The 14,578-nt window shown below is 41.3% G+C and overlaps 1 protein-coding gene across 15 annotated transcripts in view; it reads left to right on the top strand.

The window, feature by feature from the left end:
- The window catches only part of TBC1D5 (TBC1 domain family member 5), a 590,389-nt gene that overhangs the window by 476,483 nt on the left and 99,328 nt on the right, over positions 1-14,578 (top strand). For all 15 annotated transcript variants that reach the window (XM_055570013.1, XM_055570012.1, XM_055570015.1 and 12 more), the window contains one exon: positions 9,756-9,841. In XM_055570013.1, coding sequence (XP_055425988.1) covers positions 9,756-9,841 — 86 coding nt within the window. The remainder of the gene's footprint in view (positions 1-9,755; positions 9,842-14,578) is intronic.

Here is a 14,578-nt window from a genome sequence, read left to right as displayed (position 1 = left end):
ACATTCCCATCAACAATGTATGAAGGAGGGTTCACATTTCTCAACATACCTACCAGCACTTGTTATACCTGTCTTTTTTATTATAGCCATTTGAAGGGGTGTGAAGTGGTATCTTATTGTGGTTTTGATTTGCATTTCCTTGACAACTAATTATGTTGAGCATCTTTTCATGTCCTTTTTTGAGAAATGGCTCTTTGGATCCTTTGTCCATGTTTAATCAGGTTGTCATTTTATTAAGAGTTTTGAGAGTTGTTAATATATTCTAGATACAAGATTCTCAACTGACATGATTTGCAGGTATTTTCTCTCATCTGTAAATCGTCTTTTCCCTTTCTTAATGGTGTCCTTTGAAGCACAAACGGTTTTAAGTTTGATGAAGCCTAACTTATCAACATTGTCTTTTATCACTTACACTTTTGTTGTCATTTCTAGAAAATCATTTCCTAACCCAAGATCACAAAGATTTACTCCTGTGTTTCATTCTAAAAGTTTGATAGTTTTAACTGTTCCATTTAGGTCTGTGGTCCACTTGGAGTTGATATTCTGTGGTGTGAGACAGGGATTCAGATTCATTCTTTTCCATTTGGGCATTAGTTGTGTTTGTTGGAAAAGCTCGTTCTTTGCTCCATTGAATTGTCTTGCCTCTTTGTCAAAAATTAATTAACCATAAGCCTGAGGGTTTATTTCTGGACTCTCAGTTGTGTTCCGTTGATCTATAGGTCTGCCCTTAATGCTAGTTCCGTACTATCCTGATTATTGTAACTTTGTGGTGTGTTTTGAAATCAGCCAACCTGAGTCACTTGCATTTCCATATGAATTTTAAGATCATCTTTGTTGATTTCTGCAAACAATTCCTTTTTTAAAATATTGGTAAAAATACCATTTGTATTCATCACTGCTTTTATAGTCATGATCAAATTAGATGTATATCTTATAATAATTAATTTAAAAGCACATTTTATAATATTACAGGGGCTTCTCAGATGGTACTAGTGGTAAAGCATCCCTCTATAGGTGCAGTAAGTAGGTGCAGGAGGCACGGGTTCGATCCCTGGGTCGGGAAGATCCCTGAAGTAGGAAATGGCAACCCCCTCCTGTATTCTTGCTGGGAAAATTCCCAGGACAGGAGCCTGGTGGGCTACAGTCCGTGGGGTTGCCAAGAGTCAGACATGACAGTGTACGCACATGCCATGTTACACATCTGTTCCACATTTCAGTTACTGTATTTCAGTATAATTGTTTTTCCTTTATAATCCTATGTATTCTCTTATGTATTTAAAAACATTATTCTGAAAAGGGGACCAAAGTCTTCACCAGAAGGCAGAGTAGTTCATGGCTCAAAGTGATCAAGAGCCCCTGGCATGGATAGGCTGAAGCAAACAGCCTACTCACTGGAAAAGACCCTGATGTTGGGAAAGACTGAAGACAGAAGGAGAAGGGGGAGACAGAGGATGAGATGGTTGGACGGCATCACCAACTCAGTGGACATGAACTTGGGGAAACTCCAGGAGATGGTGAGGGCCAGGGAAGCCTGTGCTGCAGTCCGTGGGGTCAGATGGGCAGACACGCCGTGGAGACTGCACAGCAGGCACACAGCAGAGACATTACTTGAGCGACTGCTTCAGGGGCCTTTGCTTTTCCTGCTGGGCTGTATCAAATGTACTGATTAAAGAGGAACTACTTTTATGACATTTTCCACTCTTTAGAGAAATTAACACCTGATGTCAGTGTTTTTATTGTGACAATGAAATCTAGAATAAAACAAATCAAGAGGGCAAGAAGAGTCCATCTGTAGGGCCTTTTCTTGGTGTCTCTGGGTTTAATTTGACATACTTTCTCAAGTAGAGATTGGCCTCACTCAGGAAAATAAGCTCTAATCTGTAAGTTATGTTTGGTTTCTGAGTTCTTTACTTGGACGTTTCAAAATTCAGTATATATACTTCATTGTTATCCTAGAAAGTATCAGAAAAAAAGAGTGTAAGTGAATGACCATAGTAAGAGTGTATTTATATAATGAGATTTTTAACTGCAGGATGTTTTTTCATTGAAGTGACTCCCAAAATTGCATGAGAAGTGTGCTGTGCAAGGCTTTCTTCTGCCAGGCCTCCGTGTGTGGCAGCTCAGCTTTGGTTTCCTTGGCGGTGAAGATAGCAGGCAGGAAAGGGAAGGAAGGTGGGGTCAGATTTCTCAAATCCGGGTTCCCAGTCCTATGGGGTCACATAGACTTACTCTTGAGGATTCAGAACTCCTGAAACCATTTGTAAATTGCTTCATTTTGATGATAATTTGTTTAAACTATTTTAGCACTTCTAAAAATAAAAACTTATGAGGGTAATTTTTATATCCGAGATTTTAGTTCCTTAAAGTCTCTTTCCCAAATTGGAATATTTAGGGATATTTTTTTGAGATTTCCTCTTTCTGTTTCCGTTGGGAACCTTCACTCTCTGGAAAAGATAAATGGGGTTCCATGTGTCTGAACCAGTGAAGTCATGCTCCTGCCCTACTCTGCTCACAATCAGGAAAGGAAAAAGGTGAAGAGTTCAGAACTGAGCTCACCAACTGGAGGATCTTGAGGTCCGGTGTCAGTCACAAAGAAAATGGGTAAATGTGAACCTCTTCCATAGTTATTTATGTATTTATATTGGGGGGTATGTTAATCTGGTCTTGTGCTGCTGCTGCTGCTGCTAAGTCGCTTCAGTCGTGTCCGACTCTGTGCGACCCCACAGACGGCAGCCCACCGGGCTCCTCTGTCCCTGGGATTCTCCAGGCAAGAACACTGGAGTGGGTTGCCATTTCCTTCTCCAGTGCATGAAAGTGTGAAGGGAAAGTGAAGTCGCTCAGTCGTGTCCAACTCTTAGCGACCCCATGGACTATAGCTCACCAGGCTTCTCCGTCCATGGGATTTTCCAGGCAAGAGTACTGGAGTGGGGTGCCATCGCCTTCTCCAAATCTGGCCTTGTACTCCATGCTAAATTCAAACTGTAAATGCATTGGAAGAAGGAAAAGACGTTATTTGTCTTGGGTCTGTTGACTGTCGGAGGCTACCGTGGAGCGTAGCGCTCGGGTGGTCTCAGCGCCCCTGTGCGTCTGAGGTCTGGGCTTGCTGCGCTGTGGCTGTGACCGCAGGGAACGGGCTCATCCAGCGCGTCACGAGGCTGGCGCGGCCTCAGAGCCTTTGTCTGTGTCCTCACCAGTTCACGGTTTTGCTTCCTTTTTATTTTTAAGGCCTTAACATTGTTTTTGTTTTAATCTGTAGATGCACAGATTGAAAGTACCTAAATTTTTCTGTCAATTGCCCGAAGATTCTTAATACCTAATATCTGCAATATATATTTCTTATCAAAAGACATAGGAACTGTTAGTATATAAGCCAGGGGTCATTTTAATTCTGATCCTGAGATGAAATTCTGATTTACAGCCCTGTTGAGAAGGTGTGTTTTCTTTAAAAAAAAAAAAAAAAATCTGTGTTAACTTGATGTATGTGTTGTATCCATGTTTTAGATTTTTGAATATTATTAAAAAAATCAAACTAGATTTTACTTTTGGGAATCCAATGTTTTGTGAACTTCTAAGTATTTGGCGTTTAATTCATGGTATGGGTTGTTCAAAAAAAAGGAAAAATGGTTTAGATAAGGTAGGTATGGCTCATATACTATTATACATAAATGCATGCAGTAAAATCAGTATTGTCTCAGTAGCAAGTAATACGAAAAGAAAACCAAGTCTTGGATAAATGAAGAAGGAAATAAAATACAAGTCTAGATTTGATAGCAATATCTACATAAGACCACTTATTATTTATATGTTTTAAGGGAATTCTGTCGGCATTTAGGACTGTAACGTCTGCCTTTGTGACCCTCTGTGTTACTCTGGTTGTGATGAAGAGGGCCGTGTGTGGCGATAAGAAGCAGAAATGCTGAGACCTTCGTGAACCCTCTAGCAATCAGTGAATATCAGATCACAAATCTCCCCAGCTTTAATTACAGGCAAAAGAAAAGACAAAATTAGCATTTTAATATAGAAATATCTTAGGCTTTAGGAGAATTATGATAAATCTAATGTTGCCTAGCGAACCAAAGAGGGGATATTACAACAAAATGTCTCCTTAGGAATATTTGTTTAAATAAAGGCAACAATACTTCATCCTTATCTTTTTTGGGTAATTATCGCTATTTCAGGCTGTTCTTTGTTCCAGGTTTAAAATACCTTTGGTTGGAAAAAAAAAGAAAAAGTAATTGGCAGTGTGTGTTTTCTATAAAACTACAAGAAGGGAAAAATCCTGTTTGCTTGGCACTAACCAGAACATTATTTTAGGGAGTGTTTTTGCTCTGCAGCGCCAGTTCACTGGTGCCATGGCGGCCCGTGCAGTTGGATGCATTCAGGTTGCCTCGTTTCAGCTCCAGCGTGTTAAACTAACTCCTCTTCCAGGGCTGAGCTTTGCCCACCTGTCTCCCCTAAAACACCTGCAACATATGTTAACATAACCCTGCAATGCTTTGCCTTTGGGGTCCTGAGAAATTCCCCCAGAGCTTTTTGCTTATAAACAGCTGAGCAATTCGTTTTTCTAATGACGGTTGCTTTTCCCCCAGCATTGAGGCAATAACATATTCACTAAAATAAGAGTCTCATTTTTCATCAAAGAGAAACGTTCGACATATTTTTACAGTGCTGTTTCTCCTTCTGAGCCTTATTTTTCCCCTTTTTTAATCTGGCATGCTAAAAATTAAGAGTTGGTAGCAAGATATCAGGGAAAAGAAAACTAAGTAATTCTTCATTTGTCAAGCATTTTCTTCATGCCAAACAGACATTGTATTTACATTGTAAATATAAATCAACCTTTTCTATTAGACAAGTGCTACAGGAACTTTATCAGTTTAATTTAATGTAAAAACTGTAACCAATAATAATTTGGACGTATTGTAGGAAATCCGTTTAATTTTTTTAACCTCATTAGCTGGCAAACAACTGTGCTTTAATACAATGTGGTTTACAGGTTTTAAAAACTGGTATGTGTATACACACTCCTGTTCTGATATGTAAGACAGATTTTCTCCACACGTATGAGGCCCAATGTGTGCAATATGTGTTCCTAAATATGTGTTACTTTTCTAAAACAAATGGAACGTTCGGTAAACCCTGCCCTAAGTTTCTGTATGGGTATCAGAAGGATGGAACACTGCTTTCTCTACCAGTTGGCCACCGTGGATTCTAAGTCATCAAACTGTCAGATCTGCTGTCAACATTCTGCTCATCAGCGTTCAGTGGTATCAGAAGGGAATTCTAGCTTCCGTTTTCTGGAGCTTTTCCGAAGTGCCCACCACTGTGCCGCACTTTATGTCCGGTGCCCCGTTTAACCCTTTCCGCAGTTTTGCAGATGAGGAAATCAGCACCGGGGGTGTGAGTCCTCCACAGGAAGGCGTGGGTGGAGTGGACTCAAACCTCCCTGACCTGCGACCCCTTGCCTCCGCCACCAGGCAGCCTGAGCCCCTCACGCAGACGCCGGGTCTGCCGCAGTCCCTGTGTGTTTCACGCAGAACGTGAGCCTTCTTCACTCCCTGCTGGTGCATTCATCACAGCCGGGGTCACTGGGCCTGGGCCGCTTCTGCTCTGCTCAGTTCTCCATGTGTTGTCAGCGCCAGGCCTTTGAAAGGCACTGCATTGTTCAAGCGGGATGAGTCCCTCGGACTCTTTTCCTTCTGGAGTTCCCATTAACGGTGCAAAACGAGATTGTCAACTGCAGGTGAGGGACCAGAGTTAGGGGGTCAAGCTAGAATGTTCTGTCTGTCGTGACCTTTGTGGATGAGTGTGATTTCACCGGGCTCAGAAAATTGTCACATTTCATCTTGTGGTTAAGTGTGCTTCTTGTGGTTAGTTGTACTTAGTGTAGGTTAGCATTTAAGTATTCGTATACTACCATTCGGAGAAGGAAATGGCAACCCACTCCAGTACTCTTGCCTGGAGAATCCCATGGATGGAGGAGCCTGGTGGGCTGCAGTCCCTGGAGTCGCAAAGAGTCGGACACGACTGAGCGACTTCACTTTCATGATGCTGAAGAGAAGCCTTCAGAAGAGCTCCAGTAGCTTGTTAACAGAGGAGGGGATGGTACTTACGAAGTTAATTAGCTGCCATCTTGTGGAAGATTTATTTCAAGTCCACCCAGGTTGGTCCAGGAAAGACCCAGTAAATCCAGGGTGAATTCAGTCTGTGATTTCTGCATTTGCATGTGTAGTTACGTCGACTTCTCAGATCATGAAACATAATTGGTATGTCTCTGTACACAGACCAATATAAGTTAGGGTTACCATTTTTTCTTTTGACAAAAAAGTTCCCCCCCAAAAGTGGTGGGGTTTTTTTGTTGTTGTTTTGTTAATGTACATTGGCTTGGAAAAGCTTATAATACTTGAAATCTTGACTGTCTGAAATGGGTTTAAAATAATTGCTAATTGTCCCAGTCCTTTGCCAAAGACATACCAGGTTAAAGCTGTCGGCATCATGTGTCCTGAGCAGTGAGATCTTACAGCTGCCGTGGGGCCTGGTCTTTCTTACATGAAGAGCTTTATGTGTGTAGAATTCTAGTGGCTCTTAAACTTTAGAGGAAATTCCAGATCTATAAAAGTAAGAATTAAAAGCTGTTATATTTCTATTAAATTCGGTTTGGAAAAAAATTCTTTAAAACAAGAGAGACAAACATCTTCTTACTTTTAAAATGATTCCACTGCATAAGGTTAGACTTCTGCTCATGTAATCTTATCCCACCTCTTATGTTGGTACATAGTTGAGTGAGAAGACACTGCTCTAAAATTTCTTAACTTTGTAGAAACCATATTCAGAAGAGACAAAAGTAACTGAATTAATTCATTATTTACCAGAGACATATTAATACGTCTTTTGTTACCCAAACATTATTGACCTGAGACATTTCGAGATTCACTTAACAAATCGCCAGCCACAGGTATTCGTTTCTGCAAAAATCTCTCAGTCAATAATGTGTTAAAAGAGAAGAATTATAGGTGAATTAAAGAACTGTCAATACTGAATCTTACTGTATAAAAGCATGTGCCTTTTATAAATATGTGTCTATCTATGTGATTTCTGTAGCCACACGTTGCCTTACTTACATATCAGACGTCTGGTTCCGTTGTGTTCATTACGGTGGCTGCAGTCTTTGTGGCCATTGAGCCCTTCAGGTGTGGCTGGTCCATCTGTAAAATATATGCTGGATTTCAAACACTTTATACAAAAGAAAGCATGTAAAATGTCTCAGTTTTTATACTGATTACATGTTTTTAGTGTCAACATTTTAGATAAGTCAAATGAAGCAAAATATTATTATATGTAATTTCACTCTGGTTTTTTTTCTCTTTTTTTATGTGGCTTGCTAGAAACTTTTACATTACACATGAAGCGTGCATTTGTGACCCGCATTGCACTTCTGTGGGACTGTGCTAGTCCAGGACATCTGTGTGTGTGCCGACTTATGTTTTAGTAATAGCAGAGAGAACATCCTGTTGAATAACTTTCAACTGTAACCTCTGATTTCATTTTCTAACATTTCAAATACTGTTTTTCAACATCATCTTTTTTTTTTAATGTTCTTATATCTTTATTGAAGTACTTACTTTGTAAACCTGACTCAATAGTAACTCATATTTTTATTATTACAAATTTGCCTTTAATAATACATAATACACTTAAGGCAGATTTACCTTACAGATGGTCTCAGTTCTAAACACCACTACACTGATTTATACAAATAGCAAAAATCAACATCATCTTTTTATTCTTTTTTTTTCCTATCCCTGTGCGGTGTCACTTTAAGCCGCCTCTCCATTTGATACTAGTAAGTCTCCTAGGAATTTAAATAGACCTTAGTGAAAACAATACTTGAGCCTCATTCATATGTTCAAGTTAGATCATTATTCCTAATAATGGCTTTAAGTGCTTAGGTAGATCAGCACTTCATGTCTTGAATTGCTTGTCATTTCTTTATAAAGATATTTCAAGAAACTGCACAGTGCCTCCCCTTGTTACATTGTTTTCTAGCAAAAAGTAACAGAATCCTTTATTAATTTGTTGAAAGTCAGAGAAGAAAAGCCTTTTATAGTAGCAAAAATGAAATGTTTCCAAGTACTGAGAATAAGGAGCAAAATTGGTCATGAGTGATAGTCTTAGGAAAGTTAATTTTAAAAATAAATCATGAATGCACTGTCAATCTGCCAGTGGTTTTGACCTCTGTTTCGTTTTCCCATTATGCTTGGGTCCAGGTTGTCAACAGCTACCACGAGGAAACCTATGTAATTCCTAGAGAGCGAGAAGTTGCACTGTGAGACTTAATAGTATGGTAGTCATGGAAGCATCAGTTATCTTCATCAAGGCAATTCAGATTTGATCATTGTAGAGCTGTGCTGAATACCAAACCAGTGGAGAAGTAGCTGGAGCTAAATCAAGGGATTGTCATTTTTGTCAGATGATTAGGGCTGACTTGGAAGAGATATGAAAGGGTTGAGCTGTGTAAATACTCTCTTTTCAGCAGAAAAAGAAAAGGTCCATCACAGCCTTAAGACGCAGCTTGTTAGCTTGATGAATTTCAAACTATTTAACCTTAGCAATTACGTCCCCCGCCTACATGAAAGTATATCTGTGCCTTGGGGTTATGTCTCCAAGGACTGATATGAAAGCACGTTGATAATTTTCTATTAAAATAAAATTCAGCCTTTCTGTGTCTAGTTGGTTCTCTCAAAGGACAGGGCGTGCTGTTTCAAGGTCTGAATTATTAATTTGAGTTACATGTTTAGGTAAACACTGGATCACATTTACTTGTTTTAAAAAACTTCTTAATGAAAAATATGTAGTTAAAGCTTTTAGAGATGATGATATTCACGTTATGCTATTAATGTGTTACATTTTTATAAAAGTGTGTTTTTATAGAAGTATATTTGATTAATTTTTATTTGCCTGAGGAACTTGACACTTACAAATTATAGACACATTAAATAACAGCAACCTGTTTAAATAGACACACCCAACCTAATGCTTCAAGAACATCTCTGCAAGCTTATAAATAATATTAAATGCCAGAAAGTGCAGTGTATTGCTGCTCCTACAAAAATGCGCATTGGCCAGTTGGCTTTCGTATTGTGGTGGTACCCTGATACTGTGTCCACTCCCTGGGCACTTATTCCACTCGTATGTAAGAACAGATGACATAGAAACTGCTAACTTGAAAAGAATTGCCGAATTCCAGAACAACACGGTCGTTTTAGAAGAAGAAAGACCCAGCGTGCCATCTAGTGGGCGTAGCTGGCATCCTGGTTGTCAAAACCTGGTCTCTGCTCTTGTTCAGAATGTGGCTTTCTTAACTACTGCTGTTGTCTCTTGGCCCCGAGAATAGATTGTCCTGGTGTTACATCTTACATAATACCTCAGTCTTGTTGTAATTTTATCTGATTGTATCTTGGAAAGGCATGTTAAAACTGATCAAAATTACTGAGAAGAAATCTAATGAATAAATCAGTGTGACCTGAGACAGGTAAAAGTAAAATGTGTTAAATAGTTTTAGTGTTTAATCAGACAAAGATAAGTTAGGGCAAAACTTCAACAATGAAAAAAATACCCAAGCACATGAATTATTAAACATCATTATTATATGTATTCTTTTCTTTAAGAGTATAAAAGTAATTGTTTCATCATTTTTTGTCTTAATATACAAATTATATAATTTTATACATTTTAACTTATTGCTTTTTTTTTTATAGAGAAATCCACGACCAGTGACTTATCAATTCCATCCAAATTTGGACTATTACAAAGCCCGAGGAGCAGACCTCATGAATAAAAGCCGGTAAGTCCTCTTTCTCTGATGGAAGTTCTAAGTCACTAAGATATTCTTGGAGATTGTCAGGAAATTTTATGCATTTGCTGAAAATAATTTTCCAGTTTTTAGCATATCAGTGGTTAATTCATGTAATGAATCTCTGTTAAATAAATTATCTGAGTTTTTCTTTGAGGTGTGAGAGAAGGATGTATGTTGATGTCAGTGGTCATAAAAATTAAATAAATACCAGAGTACTTGTTACAGATTGAATTTTGGCAACTTCATTTTTCTAACACTAATAAACCTAAAATAAATTGTGCCTACATGTATAATCTCTTTCTAGATCCTTTCTCTTGATTGAAAAGAGGCAGTTCTATAATATATGTTTAAATTATTTCAGTAACAAAATTAAAATTGGGATTCCCAACTGTCTTTAGAACTGCACAATAAGCTTATAAATGCATCTTATGTGTGCATTTGTGATTACATACATAGAAACTTTAAGGGTCACTGTAGGAATAAAAAATCATTAAAATACTTTTAAAAGAAATTCACACTTGCATAAAGGGTTGATGAAGAGTTTTGTTCTTTCATAATACCATACTCAGATGTCTCAAGAGTTGACTTGTCAAACCAGAACCATCTCAAATTAGAACTTAATTTCGAAGTTTACTCTGAAAGACTGAAATGTTAGTCATGATAAATGCTGCAAGTTGTCCAAATTTTCTTCCTTAAGCATTTTGACTGTTGCTAGCTTTTCTTCAGTAGAAGTTCAGCAACCTAAGTATACACAGATGGAGTATACTTACATGATATGTTCTTCTCTTACTTTGAGTTAAAAAAAAAAAAAGACATAATTCCTGACACATTGAAACCCATAGTCCAAGGGATGAGAAGGATTTTATAACAAGACAGCTATATTTAAACCTGCAGTATTTTTAAATCCCGTGTCCTTGTCTGAAATCTGCCCCTTGCTCTGATGGGCTCCGTGATTATGAGAAGCAGTTCTGCAGCCCGCGAGGCCCTCGGGAGCTCTGGTCTTGCCGTGCGGGGTCTCCGTGGCAGGCGCTGGCTCTCTCTGGCGACACTGAGTGGGCTGCTCTGTACGTGCAGTGCTCGGGCTTCCGTCGCAGTCGCTTCTCTTGCTGTGGAGCACAGGCTCGGGGCTCGCAGGCGTCAGAAGCTGTGGCCCGCGGGCTCCAGAGCGCTGGCTCGATACTTGTGGCACCTGGGCTTAGTCGCTCTGTGGCATGTGGGATCTTCCCAGACCAGGGATCGAACCAGCGTCTCTTGCACTGCAAGGCATATTCTTAACCACTGGACCACCAGGGAAGGCCTGAAGCGCTTTTCTGTTTGTCCATCTGGTTTTTCTTTCATAGATAAAAGGTTCATTCCCTGTAGTCACTTTTGTTCATTTAGTTTCACACATTTTTCTGGTGCCAGACTGCCTTGCAGAGAGTGGACAAACCAGAGAAAAATCCCTGCCCTCAGGAGTCTTACCGTCTAGCCACTTGTGTTTCCTTCCTTTCGTGTCAAGCATGGAGGCTGGATATGCTCTTTAAAGTGTGTGTGAGGTCCTTTCTTCATGCAGACTCTTCCTAGCTGAAGTCCCCTCTGGCCCCTGGGCTCCACCCCGCACCTGCTGTGCACCACCCTGGCCCCCAGGTGAGTTTTCACAGGACCTAATTCTCGGTTTACAGCAGAGTGTACCTCATTCCCACTGAAACTCCCAAAGGCTCAGCAGTCTGCTCCTCTCCCCCTGCCCCTCCCTGTCTCCTTCCTCCCACTGGAGCTTTCCAGGGCTTTCCCTGTTCCCCTCCCACCTCCGTCTTTCTCTGTGGCTTCAGCGCGAACATCATCTCACACGAGCCTCTTTCTCTCTTTAAGACCGTATTGAGGTATGGTTGATTTACAGTGTTGCGTTCATTTCTCTGTCCAGCAGAGCGACTCAGTCATGCATACATGCATCCTTCTGTTCTTTTCCACTGTGGTTTATCACAACATGTTGAATATGGCTCCCTGTGCTGCACACTAGGACCTTGCTGTCTGTCATCCTGTAGATGAGTTTGCATCTGCTCACAGTCCACCCCTCCCACCCACCCCCACCCCACCTTGGCAAACACAGATGTGCTCTCTATGTCTGTGAGTCTGTTCTGTTTTGTAAATACATTTATTTATGTCATATTTCCTGGAGAAGGAAATGGCAACCCACTCCAGTATCCTTGCCTGGAAAATCCCACAGAGGAGCCTGACGGGCTGCAGTCCACGGGGTCGCAAGAGTTGGACACGACTGAGCGCCTCCACCACCACCACCGCGTCGTATTCTAGAGGCCACATCCAAGTGATGTCATTCAGAATCTGTCTTTCTCTGACTTACGTCGCTTAGTATGATAATCTCTAGGTCCATCATGTTGCCACAAATGGCAATTATTTGCTTCTTGGTATGACTGGATAGCATCCTCAGTATCCATGGACCACATCTGTCGCTGGGCATTTGAGTTGTGTCCGAGCCTTAGCTGCTGTAAGTCGTGCTTCTGTGCGCACAGGGTGCGTGTCTCTGTGTGACACCCAGCAGCGGGGTTGCTGGGCCGTGCGGCAGCTCTGCTTTTAGTGTTTTGAGGAACCTCCGTCCTGTTTTCCCTGGTGGGGGCACCAGCGTGCACCCACCCCCAGTGCGTGGGGGCTCCGTTTGCCCCACGCCCTCTTCAGCATGTATGGTTTGTAGACTTTTTGATAATGGCCGTTCTGACTGGTGTGAGATGATATCTCATTGTAGTTTTGATTTGCATTTCACATCTTATTCTGTGCCCGTTGTCCATCTGCGCATTCACACAAGCCTCTCTCCGTCTCTGTTTTGTCTTCACCTCCCTTGATCCCGCTACCTGATTGCTCCGCGTTGTTGTCTTCCCACAGCATTCATTTCTCACTGAAGCCATATACATATGTGTCATCTCTCTCCCCAGTCTCCACACTGAGGTCTAAGCCCCTGCAGGCAGGTCGCTTGTCTTACCTACTGAGGGCACCTGGGATAATCCTTGCTAGTGTGAGGAAGTTGATATCTGTTGTGTATACATGATTCTTTTTTTTTTTTTTTTTTTGCATTTTTCAACATCTCCTTTTCTTCTTTTTCAAAGAAGGAAATAGACTGTACCCTTTCCTTTTCCCCTTCATGTTTTATCTTCCATTTGGCTTTCTGTCCCTGCATTCTTCTCAAAATTGTTGGTTCTGTTTTATGTATTTTCTTGTAAGCACATTGAGATCCCTATATGCAGTATCATTGTAAAGACTAGATGGCAGCTTTCTCATCATCACCATGACAGTTTCAAAGCCTGAAACTGAAAGTGACCAAGTGAAGTATAGTGTGTGAAAACATCACAGACAAGTTGAAGTTTAAAGATGGTGTTGGGAAACTTGACAAATCTTTTGAAAAGATATCAACTTATAACTTCAACACACACCAAAACAAATTCTGATTTAATCAGAGTTCACTCAAACAAGCAAACATAGAAATAAAACCCAAGTGTCTGACCTCTAGTTACTTGACTTTTTATCCTTAAAAGTCATGGAAGAAGTCACAAAGGGAAGGACCTATGGATTTTATTGCACAATTGTTTCTGAACAGATATGTCAGAAATGTTTTTAAAAAAATGAATCAAAAGCAAACAGAAAATTGGGAAAATATTTGTAAAGGAAATGACTGACAAACTATAATATCATGAATGTGTGGAAACTTGCACAGTTCAGTAAGAAATCACGATCCTGACTCAGGGGCCGTCCCGCCTCCTGCTATGCTCTTCTCTGCCCAGAGGACCTCACCCCAGTTCCCGGCATAGGTTCCATTTGTGACTGAAGGGCCCTTCGTTTGTGTCTTCAGCCTGACTTCCTTCCTTGAACTCCGGGCTTGCTTGATTGCACTGAACTCTTGGTTTCACCTCCACACACCTGTTACCCCGCAGTGTTCCTCAGTAACCATGAATGTCTTGACCGGCTGACCCAGCCTTAGAACGCCTTGGGCTCCTCTCTCTCCGTGACATCACATCAGGTCCATCAGCAATGCCTGCTCAAACTGTGTCCTGAAACAGTCCCTTTGCTCTCTCTGCCCTGCCAACACTGAGTCGTGTGTCCTTGCCAGTCTCCCCCGACGGCCTCCTAACTCGTCTCCCGGTGCAGGTCCGATCTTCCGCTCAGAGCCCTTAGTGGCTTCCCAGCACACCTGACCTCAGGTCCACCACCGTGCAGTGCTGCAGGGAGGCCCTGCGAAACCTGGCTCCTGTCTCTGCACCCCCGTCAGCCCCCTTCAGGAGCTTTGAGCTGGCTCTCCGCGGGCCGGGGCTCTTCCCTGAGAACCCGGCTCACTGGACTCTGGCCACCCCGGCCCGCTGACCATCCCCCAGCTCCCGGTCAGGCCCCTTCAGGAGCTGTGAGCTGGCTCTCCGTGGGCCAGGGCTCTTCCCTGAGAACCCGCACTGTGCCTGACCTTTCTCTCTGCTCACACCCCGCCTCTTCAGAGAGCCCCTCCTTGACCGCTGTGTCTAAAGTAATGGACCCCTTCACTCCTTTTATTTTGCTTTGTTACTGTTTTTGTTTTTGTGGGTTTTTTTAATAGCAGTTCTTACCACCTGAAATTGTATTTTTAGCTTTTTATTCTACTTTTTGTGTGTTTTTATTGTTTCTCACATTGAAATATAAATTCTGCATGTTTTATTGTCTTGTATCCTCAGCACCTAAAACAGAGCCTTGAATATAGTATGGACTCAACAAAAG

This window comes from Bubalus kerabau, chromosome 2 (genome assembly GCF_029407905.1).
Source record: "Bubalus kerabau isolate K-KA32 ecotype Philippines breed swamp buffalo chromosome 2, PCC_UOA_SB_1v2, whole genome shotgun sequence".
In the NCBI taxonomy this organism is placed as follows: Eukaryota; Metazoa; Chordata; class Mammalia; order Artiodactyla; family Bovidae; genus Bubalus; species Bubalus kerabau.
This window is presented reverse-complemented; position numbering and strand designations above follow the sequence as displayed.